Below are 24792 nucleotides of genomic sequence, written 5' to 3' on the forward strand. Positions count from 1 at the left end.
TGTCCGTTGTAACTCCCTGTTTTAGATAATTGACAATACAACAGTAAAAACACTTTTGCCATCTTCCTAAATTGGTCTGATTATTCGGTGTAAGAGTTTACTCTGCCTCCCACCCGCTGTATGACACTTTACTCAAAAGACCATAAGTTCAAAACTGTTAGAATTATGATGAGGAAACGGGACTGGCATCGAGTTATGCATTTTGAAATCTATAACATGTGTAATCTATAAATGTGATTGGAATGCCTATTGCCAGTGACAAGCTCTGCCTTCGCAATGACAATGGGCCAAAAATCGTTCTGTATTTATTATATTCATACCTTCAAAATGTCCATCAGCTGAAAGAAAAATTCTTCTCTAGACACACAACTCAGCGCACACACAGACAGACACACATGCACACCCATGCACAATTCATGTATATTTCTTTATGTATTTTATTGGTGCTTATATGGTGATTTAACCAAAGCGCTTTACTGAAATATATTCACAGTACAAAACAGTTGAAAACATGAAAAACAGCAGCCTGCGAGATCTAAAATTCACAGATTGAAGTAAATGAGTTTTCATACATTCCTTAAATTCAGTAGGAGAAGGACAAGAACGAATATCGAGAGGCAGAGAATTCCAACGCAAGAAGTTGGAAGGAGCAAAAACCTCAAGACACACATGTGGGACGAGTAACAAACAATTGTGATGCAGAGCAGGGATTTCTAGAGAGATGATATGAAGCAATTAAAGAACAGAGATAGGAAGGGGCGAGACAAATAAACTGATATTCGAATTGTTGCTGAATCTGCAACCAGCGGAGTCCAAGGTAAGGAGTGACATGAGCAGAATCGGAAAGACAACAAAAGAATCCTGACTGCGGAATGTAAAATGGAAGGAAGATGAGGAAGGGTGTACTCCTGAAGCCCAGCATGAAGGGAACAACAGGAATAGAGCCACAAAGACAGAAACAAGCTTTGCAGAAACATTTTAGTAGAAGAGAATGTCAGAAAGAGATATATTTTTCTAATGTTGAAAAGATGAAAATAAGATTTGGCCATGGTAATAATTTGAACCTGAAAATAAAAGGGAGAATCAAAAATAATGCCCAGATTATGAGCCTGGTGTGAAATAGGAAGCTGAAGTGGAGAAAGTGATGTAAAAGACAGAGAGGAAATCTTAGAAAAAGCAGGTAAAAGAGGATTTCCGTTTTTTAGGATTGAGACAAAGGAAACACCAGGACATCCAAAATTTAACAGGGGATAAACAAGCAGAGAGATGCTGATGAATAAGGTCATTAAAGAAGCAAATGAAACTAAGATCTGTGTATCATCAGCGCAAAGGTGCACCTGAACCCCAAAGTCTGATGTTAAGGCGGCTAAGGAAGAGTGAAGTGGGCCCAGAACAGATCCCTGAGGAACACCATAAGGAAAGGGGAAAGAACTGGAAGATGAGCCTTTCCAAGAAACAGTAAAAGAACAATTAGAAAGATGGGAAGAAAAGCAACTGAGAGCAGAACCAGAAAGACCCAAAGAAGAAAGGGTAGACATCAAAGTGGGGTGGACAACCATGCCAAATACTTCAGTCATGTTTATTTAAATTAAAATAGAGAACAGTTGAAGAGGGCGAGCATGAAGAATAGAATTAGAAATCGATAAATTTGCAGTTTCAACCAGAGTGGAACGCAGCTTGTTGAGGAGGAAGCAGGTTGTGAATAAACGAGCCTCTCCAAAGGTTAGGACAAGTAAGGAAGGAGGGGAAAAGTCTAAAGCAGGTTTCTCTAACAAAGGGATGACAGTGGCAGAGGGGAAGATGTCCGGCGATAAAGAAAGATTAAAGTAAGTAGTGATAATGGGAGCCAGTGCAGCCAATGTACAGTGCAGTGCAGAGACACATACGGCCCTGCAAACACATGTGCAGACACACAGGTACACACATGCACACAGAGATGTACATTGTGTTGTTTCACCGTCTTTGACCTTCCTCTCCACAGTACGGAAACCTGACCATTTCCGAAGATGCTGCGCTGCAAAGAGTAATCCTAGAGATTCAGGCAACAGATGCCGACGAGCCCTTCACTGGCAGCTCCTTCATTATGTACACGGTCATCGAAGGCGACCCCAACAACGTGCTTGTGATCGAGACAGACCTCCGCACGAACCGAGGATATGTGAAGATCAACAAGGTAACACAAAGCTCTTCTTGGGCTTTTCTCCCACACAAAAAGAGCACCATGATTTCTGCTGTAAACCCTCATCTATTTTGATTTTATTATTATTTGTTGTTATTGTTATATGGTAAAATTAATAACCTTTAACAAATTCGAGAATAAAAAAATACAAAACACATCAATAAGAAAACATATTACAGTATGAATCACAAAAATGGATGTAGAATAGTTAGATTTATAATACAATTCATTCAAATATAGTTAAAAGAAGGTAACATTTTCTGAAGTGCATCACACAGGTTCAACAGAATCCAACTGTAAAGAATCTAGAAAGCCTTTCACCACAGGCACCATTGAGGTAGTTCTACCAAACAAATTGATACAGAGTAAGTAGATTTGTAATAGTTCATTTAAATATTGTTAAAAGAAGGTAACAATTGCTAAGATGCATCCTACACGTTCAGTGGAGAACAACTGTTAATGAGTCTAGAAAGCCAAGCACCATTGGGGTAGTTCTACCAGACAAACAATACTGCCAAATAGTCTCATATTCGCGCAAAACAAACACATTTAAATACCTCTTGAAATAAAATGATCTTCTACCATGGAACGCTACACAAGATATAATTAGATGTTTCAGTGTTTCAGATTCAGTCTCATCTTTACAGAATCGACAACATTCCGTGGTAAGCTGCAACATCCCAAATCGTACTAGGACTTTCTTGGTTCGATACAGGTTCCAGCGAAATCGCAAGAAACCCCATCTGACTTTTCTGTCAGGGTGTATAGCCAAGAATGGGACAAGAATACCAGCACTTTTATGATCCCCACTCGAAAATGACTCAGAGCTGTATGTCAATGGTAGAAGACCAGTCATAACAATACAATAACAGTTTCACCTTTCCCGGGTTAGCAGTCAATTCAGTATCTGAAGACCCTATTGTTTCCAACAGATCAGTGCAAAATGTGCAAAAGTCGCTAACATATTTGTCGCCTTTACTAACCAGAATTTATCGTAGATCTGAAAACAACTAATTATGTTTTGGACTTAACATTTTGTAATAAAGACTTAAAAATATCCCCAGGCTCAGACTTTTAAAGAATAGATACCAAGTTCATACCTGATAATGGAAATGGGAACACTGTTCGGAAGTCGAAAAATCTTTCTCCAGATCAGACTTTCATGGACAGGTTAAAAAAAATCGGTAACCTATGTTGCCAACATTTCTCACCCATAGAACATGTTGGCAAGGATCTTTCCCTCATAATATTTCAATGCAGGGATAAGGGTACATTTTCCTAACGTTGTATCCACTGCAGATCTTATTCAACAGTTTGGTCGTCTGAATTTTGAGCCATTCTTTAATGTATTGTTTTTGCGGCTTAGCTGTAATAGGAAAACCCAGGTAAAGAAATTGATTGACTAGCTCTATTGGTACAGCGTCTATATAGCATATAAGCTTTGAGGATTCTTGCACAACGAGCATCACATTACCTTGGTGTTATCTGGGTTCATGCCAAGACTATGGGTCTTTGCAAATTTCGAAAATACAGTGATCAGCTGCTGGAGGCCTAATTGTGTGCAGTCAAATAAAGGAAAGTCGTCTGCATATGCCAACCACATTACCTTCAGATGACCTATTTTAAGGGTGACAAATGCAGCGGGCGATAGGATGTCACCAATATCCAACATATAGAGGTTAAATAGGCGAAGCGCGAGCACAGAGCCCTGCCCAACCCCTCTACATGTCCTACTGGAGGTAATCCTACTGGATAAACCTCGCTGCTGGCCCAATGTTATTTGCACGTTTGATCCTTCGTATAGGTCAATTATAAGGCCTAATAACCCGTCTGGGATACCCCATATCTGTAATTGCACCCACAAAAGACCCCCATCGACTGCATCAAATGGGGCCAAGAGGTCTATGGTTGCAAGGAAGACAGAGTCATACTTAGTTGACCATGCTTGGCTCATAGTGCATTTTAGGATGAGGCCATTTAATGATGTTCCCAGATGCCATTTAGAAATCCTGCTCATTTTAGACTGCCACTCCTATTTTGATTTTAGGAGACCTGAGTGCAGCACTTGTATCATATTGTATCACAACACACAGGATCAATTGAGAACATACATCTGTAAAAAAAGAATAGAATTATTTTATAGTATGGTACAGAAACCTGTGTGCTCATAAAGTAGCGGGAGGATGGTATTTTATGTGGTTTACATTCTGACCTATCACGGGCTGATGTTATATTCGTCAGTGCAGTTAAACTGGTCCTTTTTGGCATTTATCTTTTCCCTCTATCACAGGAGAAATAAATAATTGCTTGGTTTGCAGCAGTCAATTTCTCCTTCTATGTCCCCACACCATACAATGAAATGATCTGCAGTTTACGCTTATTGGTGGGACCCAAGCTAGTTTACAAACATGTGGATGGCTGTACAATCATAATATTGATATTATTTACACTATGTTCCACTTTCAAAAAGGAGCACAACATCCACCTCACCACACCACACTTTCCAACAATGCTCTTCTCCTTGTCTCCTCCTCTCATGCCTCCGAATCAGTCCCCCTTTCATGCTGATCTCTCTGTTGTGTCTGTCCCATTCACTTGCCCCACCAATCCAGAGCCATGTAAACAGCCTTCTATAGCCTTGCACACCCTGGCCCGTAGACACGATTCTCTGGAAAGCCCTCCCTTGAGGCCAGGTTCCTGCTACATAAATGCCCTCGCAAAATATAAAAGTGTCCTGTGGAAGTGTTTGTGGGACCCTTCTGAGCTTGGGGTTGATACTAATTCCATTGAAAGGCCTGCCTTGTTTTGTTTTGAGCGTTACCTGTGAATAGATGAATGCCATCTGTGAGGGTGAAATGGCCTGAGCGTTTTTTATTCTAAATAATAAAACGATGCAGGTTATTCTGTTTCTGAAAGTGAGCTCTTCAAATCAGACCCCACTTTCATAATGCTCCCTGCCAATTAGCATAATGCAAGCATGTGCTGTGACAGTCTACTTTCATCTCAGTTCACCCCCCCTGAAGGGTTTAGCCTTGCGTGACCTGAGCCACCCTAAGCAGGGAAGGAGGTATACCTGTCGGGCTGCGCCTGTTTCACCTTTACGATTAGTCTCCCATACCGTCGCCCTCTGCAGTAATCACACTGACACTACTCCGCTGCAACCATTCATACAGAATTCGAAGCCTGCGGAGGAAGCAAGTGCAGAATGCACAGAGGAGGAGGAGGTTTTCTTAAAAATCCCCGATTCCTACACTGGGGTTAATACTGCACACAAATTACAGCTGGGCAACACATCTGCAAACTAAATATTCCGAGTGATCAACTTCAGGACACTGATATTGACAAACTAACCATGGCCACGCTTTAAAAACAATACACTTGTATATTCCTTAATGCGCTACTCTATGTTATGACATCAGTCTTCGATGTAACGATTTATAAATTATCAGCCACTTTTTGGGTCCTACCATTAAGTTTTTTGGAATGTGGTAGAAAAAATGGTGCCATATACTCCAGTTGAAGTATGTGGGGGGAAATGAAGTAACATTTTCAGCGATAAATTGCCACATGTTTAACCTCATCCTGAAAAACTCTTAATTAGGGCATTGATGACTGCAAAAACCCATTAATGAACAGTTTAGCGTACATCATTTTTCGGGGCTTTAAGTAGCATGGGGCCCTTGGTACCTAGTCCTGGTACTGTTTTCAGCTTCGCTCAAGACATTAAACACCTCCTTGATTACTGAGGGAAACCTTCATTTTAATCATTGGGGGTCATTCCGAGCATGGAGGTAAGCTAAAAACCATGCCAGTAATGATTTACCAGCATTGTTTACCGCTACATGCTATTCTGACCCCTCAGACCGCTAATTACGGCACCGTAAACTACAATGCCGTAATTATCGGTCTTGGGTCTTGCGCGCGCCCCACCATGCCGAAATTAGCAGCATGGCGTAAATCGGAGCTGATCGCAAGTAAGCACACGTAAATAACGGCCTCCTCAAGCCCGTAAAGTACCTTACCGGCATGGAGTACATACAGTGTCACACAACCTGTCGGTGCAGTTGGTGAGTGCCTGCCGCATTTCCCTTACTCCATCATGCCATCAGAGAAGGAGTAAAGAACCCTGAGCAGTGGTTCCCAGAGCCACAGGTGCACACAATCAGCACAGGTGGAGGCAATGGAGTCTGCCACAGCAGAAAAGGAACACACCCACACAACACACCCCCCCACACCAAGATGACACCAATAGAACCAGCAAGGGCACAACCACAAAACCTTCAGCACCAACACCAGGCCCCCCCTTTGAGGAGACACAGGGGGAGAAGGAGGGGGAGCAGGCCCTGCATGCAGCACCAGTGCAGCCTCCGTCACCACCCCAGCAGCCCCCATGCACACGCAGCATGTCAGGCCACTCAAGGAAAACCCTTAGCAGATAGACACCCCTGACCACCTTGACTGTGACACCGTCACCACCATATTTGGCCTGAGACATAACGCGATAAGCGAGCAGCATACAAATATACACTGCTAACCTGGCACAAGTGACGGTGTTGCCTGTGCCACACACCCATGCCACAGGCACCTACCAGCACACAGTGGTGCCCATGCATGGCATGTCACAACCGTCCATTACACGGACACATAAACAAGTGCTGTTTCACCTCCCCAAGCACACAAGGGCCTACCAATCCCCAACATGGACCACCCAGGAGATACACAACAATAAAGCTGGACCTCATGCATATGGAGGCATGCCTAATGACATTGGTGCCCCTGACAACACCCACGTGTAGTATGTGGACCAGCATGGCATGCAGGTGGCGGACAGCAACTGCAAACAATACCACTCCCCCTACGTGCAGATGGAATGCAACGCAACCAAGAACCGCACACATGGGTGGGGCCGACATCAAAGAACTACACATGACTCAAAGGGCCAGCAGGTCACCACGCAACCGTGCCACATGGTGCAACATGCAGGATGACGTGCCTGGCTGCCTGTTGAGTTGTCTGACTGTGTCATGCAAGTGCATTGGTGGTATGAGGTGGGTGCCTGCATGAACGAACTGGGTTGAAATGATGAAACCATCGTACGATGTTCACCCCAACAACCAACCTGCCACAGAACCAGTGCAACGGCACATGAGAACAGATTACCACATCGATGGGATAAGGCGCTCACAATACACTACATCTCCACCATCTGACAAGGGCAAATCCCACTACACTTGCACCACTCATTGGCAGCCACCACAACCGTAAGCGCATGTAGGAAGACACACTGCATATGCACAATGTTGCTGCCCCCAGCATGGCACCACATCGGAGATCCATCCCTGGGAGTGGATTGAACTGAGGGCAGCAGGGATACCACACCACGTCACCGGCATGGCACACCCATAGGAGTGTTGGGATTCACCATAGTATGTATCAGAGCAGGATGATGACCATGAGCCACTGACTACAGCCATCACACCTAAATACGATTCTACACAGTACACATCACCACATGGATCTAACATCAGGACAGCAGCATGCCTCAACAGAACATGTACCACGAGATGTCCATGCCATCGTTCACGGACCATCTTGAAGACGCAACCACCCACAGCATTACATTGTATTGGACACATATTGTGTCCATGAATGTGCGGAATGCATCCATGGACACGTGCATATGGCCATCAGTGAAACCCTGCCATGTCAGCCAAGTTCAGTTCTCCACTATGACAGTTCAAACACTCACCTTATTTGGCTAGACATGCAGCTGTTGGTGGCTGTCCCTTGACACCATGGTACATGACCTCTGTCAGTAACCCACAGAACAGGCCCAGGGAGCACTAAAACACTGGCCATACCCGTGCATGCGTGTAGATGAAGCAGTCACCTGGCTTGCGTAAGGCACATATGAGTTGGCGAAGCAGGACTGGTGGGTGACCCATCCACTGCTATCTGGTGTCCAAAAACCCCATGTCATATGTGTAGCTGAACAAAATGTGCATCCCTACTATTGCGTCTCTCTCCCCTGACATGGTACTGCTACTACCACATGACGATGTGGTGAAGGTGGAGGAGGAAGTGGCAAGAAAGCATCGTGGAGGCAGTGCACTTGAGGGACATGTATTGCGCCAAAAAAGAGTGGACAAGATGTCCAGAACACAAGTCAGCAGAGGGTGGCATAACATGGGCACACAGGGCACAGGATGTGTGTATACTTGTACACCATGCACAGTCAGACGCCATTATACACATGCTCAATGATGAATGTCCACAACGGTTGAACTTTGCAACACCAATACTGTATTGTGAAAAAGGTATTAGTGAGAACATTATCTGCAGCCCTCCCACCCCCCCAACTCCGCAACAAACCATCACCCCCCTAAACCCCAACTCCACAACAAACCCCCAAACCCCACCCCCCTTCCCCCCAACTCCACAGCAGTGGTCCCATGTAGGACGTAAAGGCCACATGTGGCAGCAATGACTATTGTTTCTTGCTCCCCTGGCCCGGGGGAGGCATATCCCTGCGCCACATGGAACGCCAAGTGCGTCTTGCTGGGCTGCCTTGTGTGGCCTCACTGGATGCGGGCTTGTCCGTCTGCTCTGGCTGGGCATTAGAATGGCCTGCCTCAAGGGCATTGGCTATGCGGCCAAGGATGTGACACAGACGGGTTGTGCTGTCAGTGACAGTGTCACATAACCAGTCGGTGGAGTTGGTGAGTGCCTGCCGCATTTTTCCTTATTCCATCAGGCCATTGAACCCTGGCCTGGTGGTTGTCCTCCATGAACTCTGTTATGAGGTCTGCCAGCTGATTCACTCGACGTGTGCCGAATGATGGAAAACCATCTCTGAAACCACTTGCCCCTGCATGCTCGGGCGAGGGCTGTACGGGTGTACTTGGGACATCATCATCATACCCCTGCGGGTCTATTTGAGGACTACGGACAGGTGTTGGTGCATCTCCACAGTCACTACATGAGGCCAGGGGTACAATGCAGGGCTCCGGGGTGTGGACTGTGTGATGGCCCTCCTCCTCGGACGCCGCACAGCTGGGTGCTGGGCTGTCCACACACTCGTCAGGGCGGGTAGCAGCAGCCTCCCCAGAGATGATTGACTGTGCCGATGTTGTGGTTGGCATTGTGGCTGGCGCCAATGCTGGGATGGATTGTGGTTGGGCAGCATCCAGTGGCCTTTCCGGAGCCGGGGGGGCTGTTCTTTTTGGTGCAGGGATTCGCCTGACCCTGCCACTACCCATGGAGGTGCTTGGTCCGCTTGATTGTGGCTCGGCGCTGTCATGGTCAGTGCCTGTGGGGGTAGAAGAGAGGGACAACATGAGTGATTGTAAGATGTCCTATTTGCCTACATGGCTGCATTCACATTTCAGTCAATTGCGGTTTGTGGCCTTTTGGGTGTAGTTACGGCAGTGGTACATGTGCATGAGTATGTCATGTACGCATGTTTGGGAGTGACTCATCGTGGCCTAGTTATGTGCAGTTTGGCTGGCACAATGCCGAGCCGGCTGCACAGTGTGCATGATGAGATGTGCAAGTTAATGCACTATGGTTGATGTGCGTTATGAACTCGCACATGGCCCTTGATTGCGTGGGACTTGCCTCTGCATTAGTTGGATGGGGGGATGAGTTGGATGGGGGGAGGGCAACACGAGAAGGTGCCTTCGATGGCCCTTGCGGCAGTTTGAATCATGCAATGGACATTGGCAGTGTACACTGTGGACACTCACCTCCTTCGGCAGAAGTCATTGCCCCACACTCCATGTTCCCCACGCCCTCGATCGATTCTGTGCCAATCAGAGCCGCACATGTCTCCTCCCACGGCTCTAGTTGCACAGGGGTACTTGGACCGCCTCCCGTCTGCATGGCCTGACTCCGGTTGCTGGAGAGGAGGCCCCGCACCCGCAGGTCATCCCACCGCTTGCGGCAGTCCCTGGGGGTGCAGGGGGTATTGCCTACAGCGCTCACCCTTTGGGCAAGTTCAGCCCAGATGTTCTTTTTGCGGAGGATAGACTCCCTCCGCATGTCGTTGCTGAAAACGACATCTGCATGCTCAGCCAGGAAGTCCACCGTGGCCTGGAGTTCCTCTGGGCTGAATCTCCTCTTGCGAATGCGATCCTCAGCCTTCTTTGGAGCTTTCGGCTTGTTGGTAGTCGTCTGGTCCTTTTCCGAACTTTAGTTTGCTCCCAAGGGTGCTGGCGGATGAGGATGGCAATGGATTGTGTTTTTAAAGATGGCCGCCGCTCTCCTTCCCGTTCCTGTGCGATGACGTAATTTCCGGTTCCTTTTTTTGCGGTGACCGTAATTTACAGTATCCGTAAATTACGGTCACTGTTATGTACTGACGCTACTGCTTCCAAGGCGGTGTTGTTATTTACGTGTCGCAGCATGCCGGTAGGGGGTTTGCGGGTCGTTTAGTGGCAGGCCGCTCGGTTCTTTTCCGGCATGGCGAAAAGGGCCTTTCCCCGAGGTCGGAATGGGCCGCAATTAGCGGTCTGACGCCAGGGCGGTGTTGTATTTTACGCCATGCCGGAAAATAGCGGTACTTACCTCCGATCTCGGAATGAGGGCCATTGTCTTCCACCTTTCTGAGACAAGGGGTCTGATTCATAGAAGCATTTTAAAATGGCGCAATCCCGTTGGAAAACGCTCTGTGAATCAGGCCAATGGTTTTATGGGGTAATTAGAGACTGGTGGCAGGTTTGGGGGCTTTGCTGATCGTGAGAGTGGGACCACTTCTCTTCTGTTATTTTGGTGGACAGGTCTGTGCCTGAATCTACCCCATATGACTACCTGGCACAGTTAACTGTGGAATTTTCATTTTGGAGTCAGCTTGAGTACCCGCACACCCGCCTCTCATTCCACTCATCACCCAGTATTTCCCTCCCCCTACCCCCATCCCTCTATCGTCCTCATATTCCAGCATAAAATGCAGTAAAATAGTGCATCTGAAAATGCATCCAGCTGTGGTCAGGCAGGTAGATACCCTGTGCCCTGCATGTCCCATGCAGATCATTGCAGAGAGCACATTGGCCGCCTTGAGCTGCTGTTACTTGGGCTATCTTAAAGTGGTTGGATTCTGCATTCGCCTATTATGATCCGATTAGCATTTCATATTTAACACACCTTTTACACATTTCTCTGCCTTTCATGACAGATGTATTTTGGAATAGATAATACAACTTGACGGCATCTGTTAGGTAACTGCTTTAGTGGCATAGCCCAAACCTCTATTCACAGATAGCTCGGTTATTTACACATCTGAGGCTGCAGCTGACGGTTGTGAGGTCCCATCACCAAATAACGTTCATGACTGAGTAGGATTCCTCCCCCCAGCCCCCTCTATTTCACATCCCGCTTCAAGGACTGGTTGTGTGTATTCCTTATGCTGTGTTGAGACCACTGCATCTGTATCTGACGGCTGCAGAATTAAACATGGATGTACACAGTGGAGTAACTTTGCTGAAAATGTTGCGGGGGTGGGGGACATGACATCTGATGAAAGGTGCCCCAGACAAATGAATGGGGACAAAATGGTGTGCCATGAAAGTTGGGGGTGGGGCAAACACCCCTGTCACCCCCTAAAATTACGCCCATGATGTACACAACACAGTGATGATTGTGCAGCAGGTGCACAAACGGAAATGTAGCTTCTGGGATTCGTGCACCATGATCTGCAGCCAGTTGAGCACTCAGCCCCCCATGCGTGCACACATGGCAGCTGCTGTTGCCTTCCAGATTTAAAATGGCGTCGGTCTGAGGTGGTATTAGAGAAACTTTGCACCCGTGCAAGTGCAATCAATGCATGGTTGTGCGAGGGCACCTGATACAACAATGCATGGATTGACTATGTTTTTTGCACCAGAACTTGCACGGATGCAACGTTTCTGTAATACCGTATTGGGGGCCTTAAAGGTTGCACATCTTTTGTAACATCAAGGAGCATATTACAGAAACTTTTATACATTCTTTCAATTCATTCTTGCACTTTTGGAGAATTTTCCCTGGTGCAAAAATGCATTGAAAGAATACTTTTTTTGCACTTGGGCAACTTTTGCCCTAGTGCACCACTTGCACCAAAGCAAAGTTTCTTTAATATGGCCACAAGTGGCAGGAACTACTCACAAGCACTCCAGGGGGGATTGCTAGGAGTTGGGGAAAAGGCAATCAGGAAGGAAGGAAGTGTGAGATTGGCGGTGAGCTATGCACTACACTCTGTTTTTAATAAGATTTATGTTGAAAAATCAAAAATAGCTCCTTAGTAATTTGGGGTGCAAACCCGCTGGAAAAAGTGTCTCTGTGATAAAACACTGCATAGAACGTGAAAGAAAAAGACCTTGGCTGTGAAGCCAGCGGTGTGGGCTGCACTCCCGTGTACCACTCACTGGTGGTTAAATTTTGAGTACCAAAAATTCTTCAAAGATTTATAATAATTAAACCCATGCGTATTTATTTGTTCTTATGTTGCTTATTATTGTCATAAGCTTAAATTCCTCGAGGGGAATGAAGTACCACTTTGTGATTCTGAATTGTTAGCAGCTGTCCTGGTTAGGATAACACCATTGGATGGTTTGTGGTCACTTGAAGAGTCCCTTCATGATTTGGACGCAGGGTGCAGTACAACATGGCAGCAGTGATATGAGATGCCAACACGTTGCTACCCAAGTATCGCAGGTGGGCTTGCAATTTTGTTGAGAATATGAGTTTCCTGGTTCTTATTTCTGATATCTTTTTCTAATTCACAGCCTCTGGACTTTGAAACTTTCCCAGAATACAGTTTTGTGGTGGAGGCGCGAAATCCTGAGCCTTTGCTGGCAGGAGTCAAGTATGATGAAAAATCCATCACCCGCTTTAGGGTCAAAGTTACAGACGTTGACGAGCCACCAATGTTCACTGCGTCATTCTATCAAACGTCAGTGCGTGAAGACGCTCCTGTGGGCACCACATTGATGAGGGTATCAGCGAACGACCCCGAAGGTGGCGAAATAAGGTAAGAGTCTCTCTCACAGATACGCAGACCGGATGTGGTTCACGGTCATTCAGGTCAGCTTTCTTTATGCAACACAGGATCCATTCCTCTCAACCAGTCAATTTGCGCGAAGGCGGGAATCAAAGTCTTTGATGGGGGTGGGGACCTCAATGAAGAGGAGTAATTTTTGGAGGGTGAGGAGGTGCTGCTAGGCGACTGCTCTACCTGAAGTCTTTAGAACATGAATGTTAGGCATGCAACACCCTCCAAACGTGGCCGAATGGAGCATCATGTAAGGATCGCCTGTATCTATAGCTTTGCCTCGTCTATTGCGCCATTTTGTTTTACATGAACTGGGCCACATTAGGTGACGGAGGGCAGCTCAGCCTTAAAAATTGCATGAGGCAAACTAAGGGATAACAGGAGCAAGAAGCTAGAGTGTAAGCCTAGAATTCTGCAGCCAGGGCTTCCGGAAGGGGAGTGCAAGGGTTAACAAGATGGACTAGTGCAAAAAGCAGAGCAGGGGTTTCATTTTCCACAACAGTGGACTCCTTTGTTTATTTATCTCAGCGAAAACCAGGGTGGTCTTGTTGGAAGGTAAATCGAGTGAGTATTTTGGAGAATAACTGGCAGAACACTGGTTGTCCTTGTTTATCTTACGGGTTTGTAGAGGAAAAAGGATGATACCAACTTAATTTCGCCAAATGAGAGTTCTTTTTGGTAGGTAGTTGGATTTGGTTTTCTGTGCCAGGCAAGCAGTGCTTCATTTGTGAGGGTGTTTGCCAGGGTTCAGCCCTGGCACTTTTTTTTTTTAAGCCCCGGCACTTATTGTCTCAGCCTCACTTTTATGAAGAGGTGATGGTCAGTGCGTCCATCAACCACAAGGAGCAGGTGCGGGCTGTAGTGTAACCCCAATATGTGGACACTATGGGGAGCAGCTATGGGTGGTGGCTGCAGTGATTCCAACCCTCCGTGTCACAGGAGTGCTAGAAAATATTTGGGCCCTGGCACTTATTGTTTTGGACAAATTAAGAAGTGCAGGCAGGTTATTTAAAAGATGGCAAGGCTCCACAGGGAGAGCATGAAGAGTGATTAGCGGGGCAACTGGGTGGCACACATTACACTGACTTTAGGCAAAGGGAGGACGGGGCAGAGGAGAGCCGCCACCGAGAGGCTAGTGGCCTAGGGTGTTATAGGGTGTCATTGTGAATGTGGGGAGAACAGCCAAGGCAGTGTTTAGATTCCAGTCCGTTCTGGACTGGACAGCATGTACCTGAATTGGGACCTGAATACATACCTGACAACAGCCGGTTGTATTTACTGTCATTGGTAAAAATATCAGTAGCAGAAAAGATATTTTTTGCTGCTTTTTTTGAGGTGCTACCTGTTCTGCAAGTAGTAACATTTTACTATCAACATAAAATCAGCTGTCCATCGGTGTTAAAATTCCATCGACAAAAATGCATACAGATTTCTGGGATAAGGGTAGGGGCCCTGCTGAAAAATAAACTGTGTCCATGATTACATGAGCGTTTTGTGACAAGCTACACAGTTTCCAGTGCAGCAGGGAGTGTGTTACACCTATTACAATGTTTATGATCAACTCCAAATGGCCTTCTTGTCAGTGCTGTTTTGGTGTGATTCCAATACATGCAGTAAATGTGGCCGAGCAGACTTGTCAGTCTCAAAGTGTTTGACCTATAAGTAATTGGTGGTAGTCCACTTACCGAGCTGCTTTCTGAGTAGGGTGGTAGTGGGAGAAAGTGGCAGAAACAGATGCACTGCAATTGTTCGTGCTTCAACATATTCCAAGGTTAAAGCTAAACTGGGGGAAATGACTCCAGCGCTTTCCTGGAGAGGTACTACCGCAAAGCAAATGGGGGAAATAACTCCAGCGCTTGCCTGGAGAGGTACTACTGCAAAACAAAGCGGGAAAATAACTTCAGCGCTTGCCTGGAGAGGTACAACCTCAAAACAAAGGGGGAAATAACTCCAGCGCTTGCCTGGAGAGGTACTACTGCAAAACAAAGGGGGAAAATAACTCCAGCGCTTGCCTGGAGAGGTAGTACCGCAAGACAAAAGGGGTGCTGGTCGGAAGGTTTTGAACAAATCTTAACCTCTGGCATTGCTCTGCGCAACCCTCCAGACCATCGTTCTACGCCTGCCAAGCCATTACAAAAGGGGAAAGACTGTATGCAGATCAGGCATGGTCCCGCTCCAAAAGGGGCAGTCGAGCCCGAACTGCTTGGTCAGATCCCTTCTGCAGACACGGGACCCACATCTGGGCATACCACTCCCACTCGGGGTGACTATTACAAAACAAAAGGGGTGATGGCTGCAAGCTTTAGAAGACATCTTCACCTCTGGAATTGCTCTGAGCAAACCTCCAGACATGGGTCCTCTGCCTGCTGGGTCTAGAGACCCAAGCTACTGATGAGGTGGTCCTAAACATGTTTGGGGATGTGCCTGGTCTCGTGCAGAAGGGATGTGACCGAGCAGTTTGGGCTGCACTACCCCTTTTGGGCTGGAACCAAGTCTGATTTGCATATGGTCCTTCCCCTTTTGTAATGGCTTGGCAGGCAAAGAACGATGGTCTGGAGGGTTGCCCACAGCAATGTCAGAGGTAAAGATTAATTCTAAACCTTCGAGCCCTCACCTCTTTTCTTTTGCTGTAGTCACCCATCGTCTTGGGTGGATAGCTCAGGGGTAGCAAGCTCGCCTTGGAAACAAGATGAAGCTGAGCAACACAGCTTCGATCCCTGGGTCCGTGCTTAGAAACCTCTGGGTATTAAGTGCGTTATAATACCCCATTACAATACAATTACCCAGAGTGGGACGGGTATGCCCAGATGTTGGTCCCGTGTCCGGTGGGCCTCGAGACCCAAGCTACTCCGCACAGATGATGCCCTACAAGGCCAAAACATGTCTCGGGATGCTTGTGGTCTTGTGCAGAAGAGGTGTGACCTAGCAGTTCGATCTGCACTACCCCTTTTGGCGTGGGAACAACCCTGATTTGCATATGGTTTTTCCCCTTTTGTAATGGCTTGGCAGGTGAATAACGATGGTCTGGAGGGTTGCCCAGAGCAATGCCAGAGGTTAAGATGAATTGTAAACCTTCCACCCATCACCTCTTTTGCTGCAGATGTACTTTCTACAGAATAATTGTGGAATTACCACCGACAGACATTCCTCCATTCTCCCCTGCAGTCCCATATGACTCTGTAAGGGGGAAAAATCACCTTGGCTTTACATCGATTCTAGGTTGCAGTAACGGTGCACAAGGTGGGCCAAACTCATAATAAGACGCAACATGTTTTGCCATGGTAGTGCATTTGTTGAGAGCGCTAAAACGACTGATCACATCATCTCCTGAATGCAACCTCCATTTATTTAAGGCGCGTGTGTAAACAGGTAGGTAGCCAAAGCTTCTGCGTTAGCATTGATGTGTGGCTAAACCTTTTCCTTTCTGTGTCTTGTAGGTATTCAATAGCCGGTGACACGAGAGGTTGGCTCTCGATTGGCTCTGTGACCGGGGATATACTTACTGCCGCCAAATTAGACCGCGAAATTCAGGAGTCCTATGTAGTCAAAGTGGTTGCTAGTGAGCTAGGTAAGTGCTTCCAGAACACCCAGAGTACTACATCAAGCCAAGCGGACCATAGCTGGGGGTTCAGGGCAAGATGTATGCTCCTTGCTCCCCAACCTTTACATCTCATGTTCTACATAAGCTTATAACATATTTCACTCAATAGGTGGAAAGTACACAATGACCCATATTCCTCTGAAGTATTCAAAGCTGAATATAATATACCAAGAGTCAGAGTTGAGTGATGGGAAAGACTCATTGGAATGAAGCGTGAGCATCCAATATAAAGGGCCCTGTGGATGCTGGCGCTGGTAACCCTAGAACAACGTTGCAGGGAGTCAATGCAAGATGTATTGGACGGTGTCCAGTCAACTGGTCGACAACAAACTGGTTGACTGCAATTTGGTCGACACCATTTGGTCGAATGCCAAATGGTCGAATTTTTTTTTTTTTATATATTTTATTATTATTATATATAGTTTTGTGGGTTTTCGTGTGGGGGAAAAAAATAAAAAAGAAAAAAAAGGGGGTTGGGAAATGGGTAAAAAAAAAAAAAAAAAAAAATTCGACCATTTGGCATTCGACCAAATGGTGTCGACCAAATTGTCTGTCGACCAAATGTTTTCGACCATTTGACTGGTAACCGTATTGGACATTTGCGAGTGAAGAAGAAGAGCATGTATTTTTTTGGGGGTTATGACAGTGGAAAGGGGATCTCGGCAGGGAGTTGACCAGCTACTGTGCCAAAAGAAGAAAAGTGCAGGTAAACATTTGCTGCAGCACCAATAGGGCATTTGCAGCTGTCGACAGTGCAGCAGAGATTCAGAAGACAACCTGTAGGCATTGCTTCTCCACTGTAAACCTGGAGGCATCAGTACAAATGTTCCTGGCAAGGCTGTCAGACTTTGATCATGAAAATGCTAGAGGGGATTGGCGGAAGCTAAAAGAGAGGTCAGGGTGCCAGTGTTAGTGAAAGAGAAACATTCTTACTGTGATTTGCTGTAGGTTTCCTCCAAAGATAGATACTTGGAGACAGAAGTGCTCATGATTGGCCTATCTGCGATACAAAATGTGTGTTTTTATGGTCATTACCCTCACCGTTAGAACAACATTCAAGTATGGTGTCTGCAACCTATGGCTCTTTAGATGTTGTGGACTATGACTCCTGCAATCCCTCACTTTAGACTATTTAGACTATGCTGTCTAGGGCTGATGGGAGATGTAGTCCGGAAGATCTGGAGAGCCAAAAGAGGCAGACCTCTGATGTAGAAAATGCACCCGAGAAGGGAGTGCAGGCTTCTTCCTCTAGCAAAGCAGTGGGTAGAACTCAAGCTTATACTGGCGTAGAGAAGGGCTTGACGAAGATGACGGAGTGAGATACAGCGGCCATACAACGGTTGATGTCTCAATGGCATGATCCTAAACTGCATTTATAGGGCCCACTGCCCCATTGATGGATCACAGGCGATGCATTATGGCACTAGAGAAGAACCTGACAGCAGTGGGTTGTCAGCATGCACTTCCATCTCTCAGCCTAGTGTACCTGGGGATTTGGAAAGAGGAAGCCAGTGGATTGCATGGGGAACCCACTGCCTAAATTCGAGCCAGTAAGAGTGTCGAGCATGGTTTCCATAGGGGGCCATAAGCAACTAGCCCCCTTTCTGAATGCTGTATCCTGCTGCTGTGGCGTCATCACAGAGGACTACAGACTTCATAATCACCTGCTATGACATTGCAGCAGGGGGACATAGAATATACTGTGCCAGGCATTTTTTTTCATGTGTGGATTGCTGGGTGGTGACATGAGGGGGATCCTTTTATGTTTTATAATGTTGACTCCTTCCTCCCCTCTCCCCCTGCACATCTCTTCACCTATGTTGTGTATGCCCCCATGTCTCTATTCCACCCCGACACTGTCCCCTCAGACTAGGATTTTAGAGGGTGTAGAGGGAATTAACTATCCACAACATAAATGTCCTCGCCCTTCCCCTACAGCATCCCCAAAAGCAGTAAAATGCCTCGCCAAAAAAATGGCTGTATCCTCCTGCCATGATGTCACAGCTGTTAGTTTTCAATTCAATTATCCTGTGCCATGTTGTCACAGTAGGAGGATAGAGTATTCCGAAAGGGCAATAGTTGCTAATGGATTCCTCTTGCTGCATACACAACAACGAAACAGCCAACGGTTCTGCGGGTCAGTCTACCCACATGGATGCTGCTGAAATAACACCCATTCAGACTTTGGAAGTAGATTTATAAACGTAGAAAATGGACACCATTAATATTTACTCTGGATTGCCATTATTTTTACTGAACAACCAGAACATGCAGGTTTCCGCGATTCTGCTATATCATTGAAGTTAATACTTTAATGTCTTTGGGCCCCTTAGGAGTTGGGGGGTATCCTGGTGATAACTGCCCCGGGATACTGCCCAACGCAATTAGCGTTACCGCAACTCTGGCGCAATTTGTGCTGGATCCCGAGTTACAGTGCTGCTATTAGTCCCCATTTGTTATGAGTCCATAGAACTCTATGGTGTTTTTCGGCGCTACTACCATCGGCGGTAATAGCGCAGAAAGTGGGGGGAAAGCTGGAGATTTACCTCCAGCTCAGAGTAGGAGTTAAGTCTCCAGCTTTCCGCCCAAACTCGGAATTGGGTGGAGCAGCAATACGGCGGTAATAGCGTTACCGCTGCATTTTTGCTGCTCCGCCCAACCCCTGATGAGGCCCTTGGAGCTTCTCAGTGAACATTGTTGGGAACCAATGATGCTGTGCGTTGACAAGTTTATAATTATAGGCATGGAAAGTATGTGTCATGTTTTTCTCTAGCAAACCTTGTGTGTCTGCTCTACCTGTCTTTGCAGGTAAACCATCCATGAAGTCAGAGGTAAACCTCGTCCTGATCTTGGTTGATGTCAACGACAATGCGCCGAGGCTAGCGACTGGCTGGGCTGCACCCTTCTTCTGCTACCCACTTACACAGAAAGCGGAGGTGGTGGTTGAAGCGACCGATCTGGATTCACCAATCAATGGGCCAAGATTTACCTTTTCCCTTAACAATGATTTAACAACCCAACGCGACTGGGAGATTGTTGAAAATAACAGTAAGTTTCTCACACAACAGAAACACCTGCAGAGTGGAAACTCTCCAGAGGCGGAGCTATCGTGTATGTGGGGCAGCATCTGCAAACTCACAGTCCTTCGTTGTCAGTCAGTAGATCCAGAATTTTTGGGGCAAGTGGTGGTCAGTTGTTGATTGATTATTACCCTCTTGATCATGTATGGAGTTTGGGAATCTTCATACGGCTGACTGACTGAAAAGTCGCAATTAAGCATCATCAAATTATGTGTAAGTGGTCTAGCTTCTCTGACTGTGCAAAAAAGGAAAACTTACATTGTATACACACTCCCCATCTCTGAATCAGACTTAAAAAAAAAGAAATCACAGTAAATCGTAAGTATGTAGCAGTGCAATTGCGACAGAAGCACATGCCCCACACTGGCTGCCTCGCGCAGTCTGGTATCGGCACGCACAGGGTTAGTGTCTTGAATTTGTGGTTGTTGGGGCGATTGCTTCATAGATATGGGAAACAGGTTTACCGCAAAAGATATCAGGCAGAAACTGACGCTTTGTAGCTCGACATGAAGTAGTCAGCAAAATGCAGTTTTAAAAAATGTAGTCATTCAATACGAGCAACGCCATGTGCGAAAATGTCACCAGTCAAAAGGTCGCAGAAAACGCTATTTTTAAATGCACAAAAGTACAATGCTGCAACCCTAAGCTCCCAAACCTGGAATAAACCCTCCACAATCACCCTCACTCCATTCCTGACCCTTACCTTAACTCTCATTACAAACCTTGATCTCCCTTGAACCCTTCCCTAACAATAACACTTCAGCACGCTTAAGCATTTTATTTGTATGTGACTCAGTACAAAACTCCAAATAAATAGAAAATGAACAGTGAACCCAACTCCACAAATTCCATAGCCCTTGCCTTCACCCAAACCCTTGCTATAGTCCTAACAGTAGCCTTAACACCAACTGTAACACTTACTGTAATGCGTAATCTATCCAAATCTATAGGTTTATCTTAACCCTTATCCTAGGCCAACATCACCAGCCCTCTCCAACCTCCCTATCCCTTTTTTAACACTTACCCAGACCATTACTCTATTAACCCTAACCTTACCACAACCCCTACCCTGATACTTAATCTACCCTAACCACTAACCAAACCCCAATATCACCAGCCCTCCCACAGCCACCCTGACCCTAACTCCTACCATAATTCCAACCAAAAGCCTTACTCTAACCCTAATCCCTATCCTTACTCGAATCCCTCCCCTTACCCTAACCCCTATCGTACCCCTAAACCAGGCAATCACAAGCCCACTAAATCCTCCTTAACCCTAACCCTTACCCTAGCAGCACTGCATTTTTGACTATTTGTCATCTGCATTCTTGACTACTTTTATCTTGGCAACTTTTTCACAGCACAGGTGTTTTCACCACGATTTTTCCACTGACTACATTTTTGTTGGCAACATTTTCACTGGATACCCTATTTGTTTTCGTAAAGTTGCATAAAATGAATGCTATAATGCTTGATGACATAAAAGAGCATGTCCAGAACTTGTTTTACTTTTCGCAGCCCCAATCATCTGCATTGTGGATTTGGGAAAACATCATAAAATAAGACGTTCTGAGCTTATATCCCACACCCGCTGATTCTCTTGAGTATGAGGTCCGTCAGTGGTGTTGTTCCATACCTGCAGATTCACCACAGGTGGTTAAGAATTCCCAGCGAGTCACCACTTACATGACAATCATGACAGTTCTGATAAAGGTAGAACTGTCATGATTGCACATCCTTCCAGACCTGGTGAAGCTCACCGGAAAATGATTTGTAAGGTTGTATTTGACCTTATAAATGTTCTTTGAGGGGAAGGCTGGTGGGATACAGGGGACCATTGGATCTCTGCCGGAGCAGGGGAATCTTAAAATAGAAAGTGAGGAATGTCCACAGGCGTGGAGAAACTCTCAGCAAGGGCAACTTGGGGACTTGCGGTGCGGATCAACATAGAAGCCCTGAAGAATATGCCGATCCCTGGATGAGAACGTGTTCACGGTATTCGCCAGGGATTGCCTGGAGCAGAGAATCAGTCCATTAGTATCTTGCAACATGCCTGCTGTACATGTTGTGGGGGCAACAACGTCCTTCCATATTGGGATTGCCAAAGGGTCTGTGTACGGCATATTGGGCCTCATCATGAGTTGGGCGGCGCTAATAGCCCTACCGCCAAACCCCCTGGCGCTATTAGCGCCAGATCACGGGTTTGGGGGAAGGGTTACTGCCCATTCCCCATTGGGCCTATTCGGGAATTCCTCATCCCCCATTGGGCCCAATAGGGAAAATGTGCGCTCTTACCGCCGGCGGATTTCCCGCTGACGGTAATAGCGCACATTTTCGGTGGATTTCCCCCCAGGCAAGAGCTGGGGCGAAATCTGCCAAAGTCCTGATTTGGCGGACCCTTAAATCCAGCGGTAATAGCGCGACAGCCGAGTTTAAGGGCTACCGCCAAAGTCGTGATGAGGCCCTTTGCCGCGGATTTCCCCCCAGCTCAGAGCTGGTGGGAAACCCGCCAAAGCCATGATCTGGCAGACCCTGAAAATGCGGCGGCAATAGCGCTACCGTCACATTTAAGGGTTACCGCCAGACTCGTGATGAGGCCCATAGTCTAATGAAATGTAGTAGAAGCTTGCAGTAAGAAATGTACCCATAAGCAATGGTAGAACCCTCATGGTTTTCTGATGGACACATTTATATTTGGCATGACAGTGAGACATGTCCTCAAAATGTTATATTTATGATACAAGAATGCCAGAGAGGCGAGTCGCAATTACAAACATGCCCACATAGAGAGAAAAAATAAATGTATGGGGCATTTTTTATAAAAAGTGGTAATTGCATGGATGGGACCAGCCAATGTTAGAAAAAGAGAGAAGGGGTCAGAGGGGCACTACTTATTCAACTGTGTATAAAATGGATGGTTCTGTTAATATTCTTGTATTCATCAATATGTCCCTGGGTTCTTGTGAACCTGATTGTTTCAGGTGCTGGAAAGTATAGAGTCTCTAGACCAAGAGAGACCCCAAACTAGTAAGTTACGAAGGATTACCCCTTATTTGCAAAGGGGTGAAACTTTCCTGCACTCCTATAGGGTCAATGCCCGTCTTATGTCCTTTCCTGGTCAAACAGTGACCACTTCAAATAGTCAAATATTGTTGCTTAAAGCACAATTTAGGGTGTTTAAATAATAACAATTTAAGTCAAACTATGTTCGTTTCAAGCATATACTTTACTGCCACTATTTTAAATGAGTCTCAAAAGTCATAAATGTGAGTTTCAAAGAAAATCAAATAGTATGCAAATTTACTCAAGTTAATCACAATAGGCATCCATGGCATGTCCTTATTGACTTGAAAAAGCAATCTTAGTTTCAAACAGTACAAAAAGTTTAATGCTCAAAAGTAAAAACAATAATTTGGTTTCAACATAAAGTTCAAGTATGACATGTCTTATATACTTGTGATGTTTGTTTAAAAAACTGACACTAGGGGAACCATCAGGTTGTCTCTAGTGATTCACAATCTATCCATTCCCCATTATCTTCATGGGGTTCTAAGTAAGCTTGTGCCTAGTTCATAAAATATACAAGATAGTCCTTTTTTATGTTGGTTTTTTCAAGGTCCAGAGGATACTTGGGACGATGTTTTTGTGATTAGTGCCAAAGGGTTTCGAACTTAAAGAAGTTCATCTTCAGGGCCTTCAAGTTATCTGTTCCAAAAGTTAATGTCCATTCTGCGGGTAAGACAGAAATGGGCTTAATTATATTGGTTCAACAATACCTTGTCTACTTCATCTACAGTAATCTTATTAGGCTGCTAGTTGTGAGTTCAAAAACTTTTCGGATTGCATCCGTTCAATGTGAATCGTACATTTCACTAATTATGGTTAATAAATTAAAAGAGTAATACTCACCACAAGGGCGAGTGTGTATCAGGCTTGGTCCTTACTAGCTCCAACTCCTGGTCACCCCACTCCCCTTCCTCCTCCTCACCTGTTGTATCTGGTTCCTGTCTTTCCCCGATCCTCTTCTGCCACAATGCCTTTTTTTTAGAGTGCAGCTAAGGTCTGCCTCGGGAGGAAGCCACCCTGACCCTTGAACAAGAGGTCTAAGAGGGGCCGCCCTTCCGTGACAGACTGGTCCAGGGGAAAAAGCCACGAGGCATAAAAAAACCCTCTCCAAACAGTGGCTCACAGGTCTTCCTTCAGACGGTAGCTTGATGAGGAGCTCCAGCAAAGGTGCGGAAGGATCCAGGATGAGTGAGTACTGGAAGGACCAACCGGTGGGTATCCAGGACGAAGGTAAGGCGAAGGGACAGATAAGTTGAACAAGAACAGGGGAAAGGTGGGGAAAGGATACGAGTCAGGAGAGAGAGGAGAAGCGGGAGCGACTAGGGGAGAACATCAGGGCTAGCGTGGAAGCGAGCGCTGCTAAAACGAAAGGTGAGTACAGAGGAGTAAACCAGCCGTGAGGCCGGAACAGAAGGGAAAACAGTGTATCAACCCGAAGCCTAGACGCGAAGGTTGCAATGCGTAGGCTTCCGGGTTGCGTGCAAGGAAAAAGGCTTCCGACGGTATTGCCTAGGATGCCTAGACCGTCACTGTACGGTGCATGGGAGCGTGGCGGCCTGATTTAATGGTGGCCCAAACGCCAACGGGGCCATATCCGCCAGCTCCCACGGCATGTGACAGTGTGATTTCTCCAAGGAGAGTATTCTACTGGAGGGTATCTGGTCGATCGCCCACAGAAAATGTTACCAGATTCTGTAAATGTAAAACCAATATCAGTACACTGTCACATAATGCCTTATATGCGTGCTCATGCCGATATCCGCATCAAGCCCTATTTTCGAGTGTGCTTTACGCCGGGACACGTAAACTTCTATGTGCTCACGGGTTTATCGATCTCTTA

General features: G+C 46.1%; 1 protein-coding gene across 4 annotated transcripts in view; it reads left to right on the forward strand.

Moving 5' to 3' along the window:
- CDH17 (cadherin 17) overlaps nt 1-24792 on the forward strand; it is a 440636-nt gene that overhangs the window by 358246 nt on the left and 57598 nt on the right. For all 4 annotated transcript variants that reach the window (XM_069621361.1, XM_069621360.1, XM_069621359.1 and 1 more), the window contains exons 12-15: nt 1982-2173; nt 12940-13184; nt 16643-16773; nt 19615-19854. In XM_069621361.1, coding sequence (XP_069477462.1) covers nt 1982-2173; nt 12940-13184; nt 16643-16773; nt 19615-19854 — 808 coding nt within the window. The remainder of the gene's footprint in view (nt 1-1981; nt 2174-12939; nt 13185-16642; nt 16774-19614; nt 19855-24792) is intronic.

The sequence above is a fragment of the Ambystoma mexicanum genome, chromosome 5q (assembly GCF_040938575.1).
Source record: "Ambystoma mexicanum isolate Mex_15411 chromosome 5q, UKY_AmexF1_1, whole genome shotgun sequence".
In the NCBI taxonomy this organism is placed as follows: Eukaryota; Metazoa; Chordata; class Amphibia; order Caudata; family Ambystomatidae; genus Ambystoma; species Ambystoma mexicanum.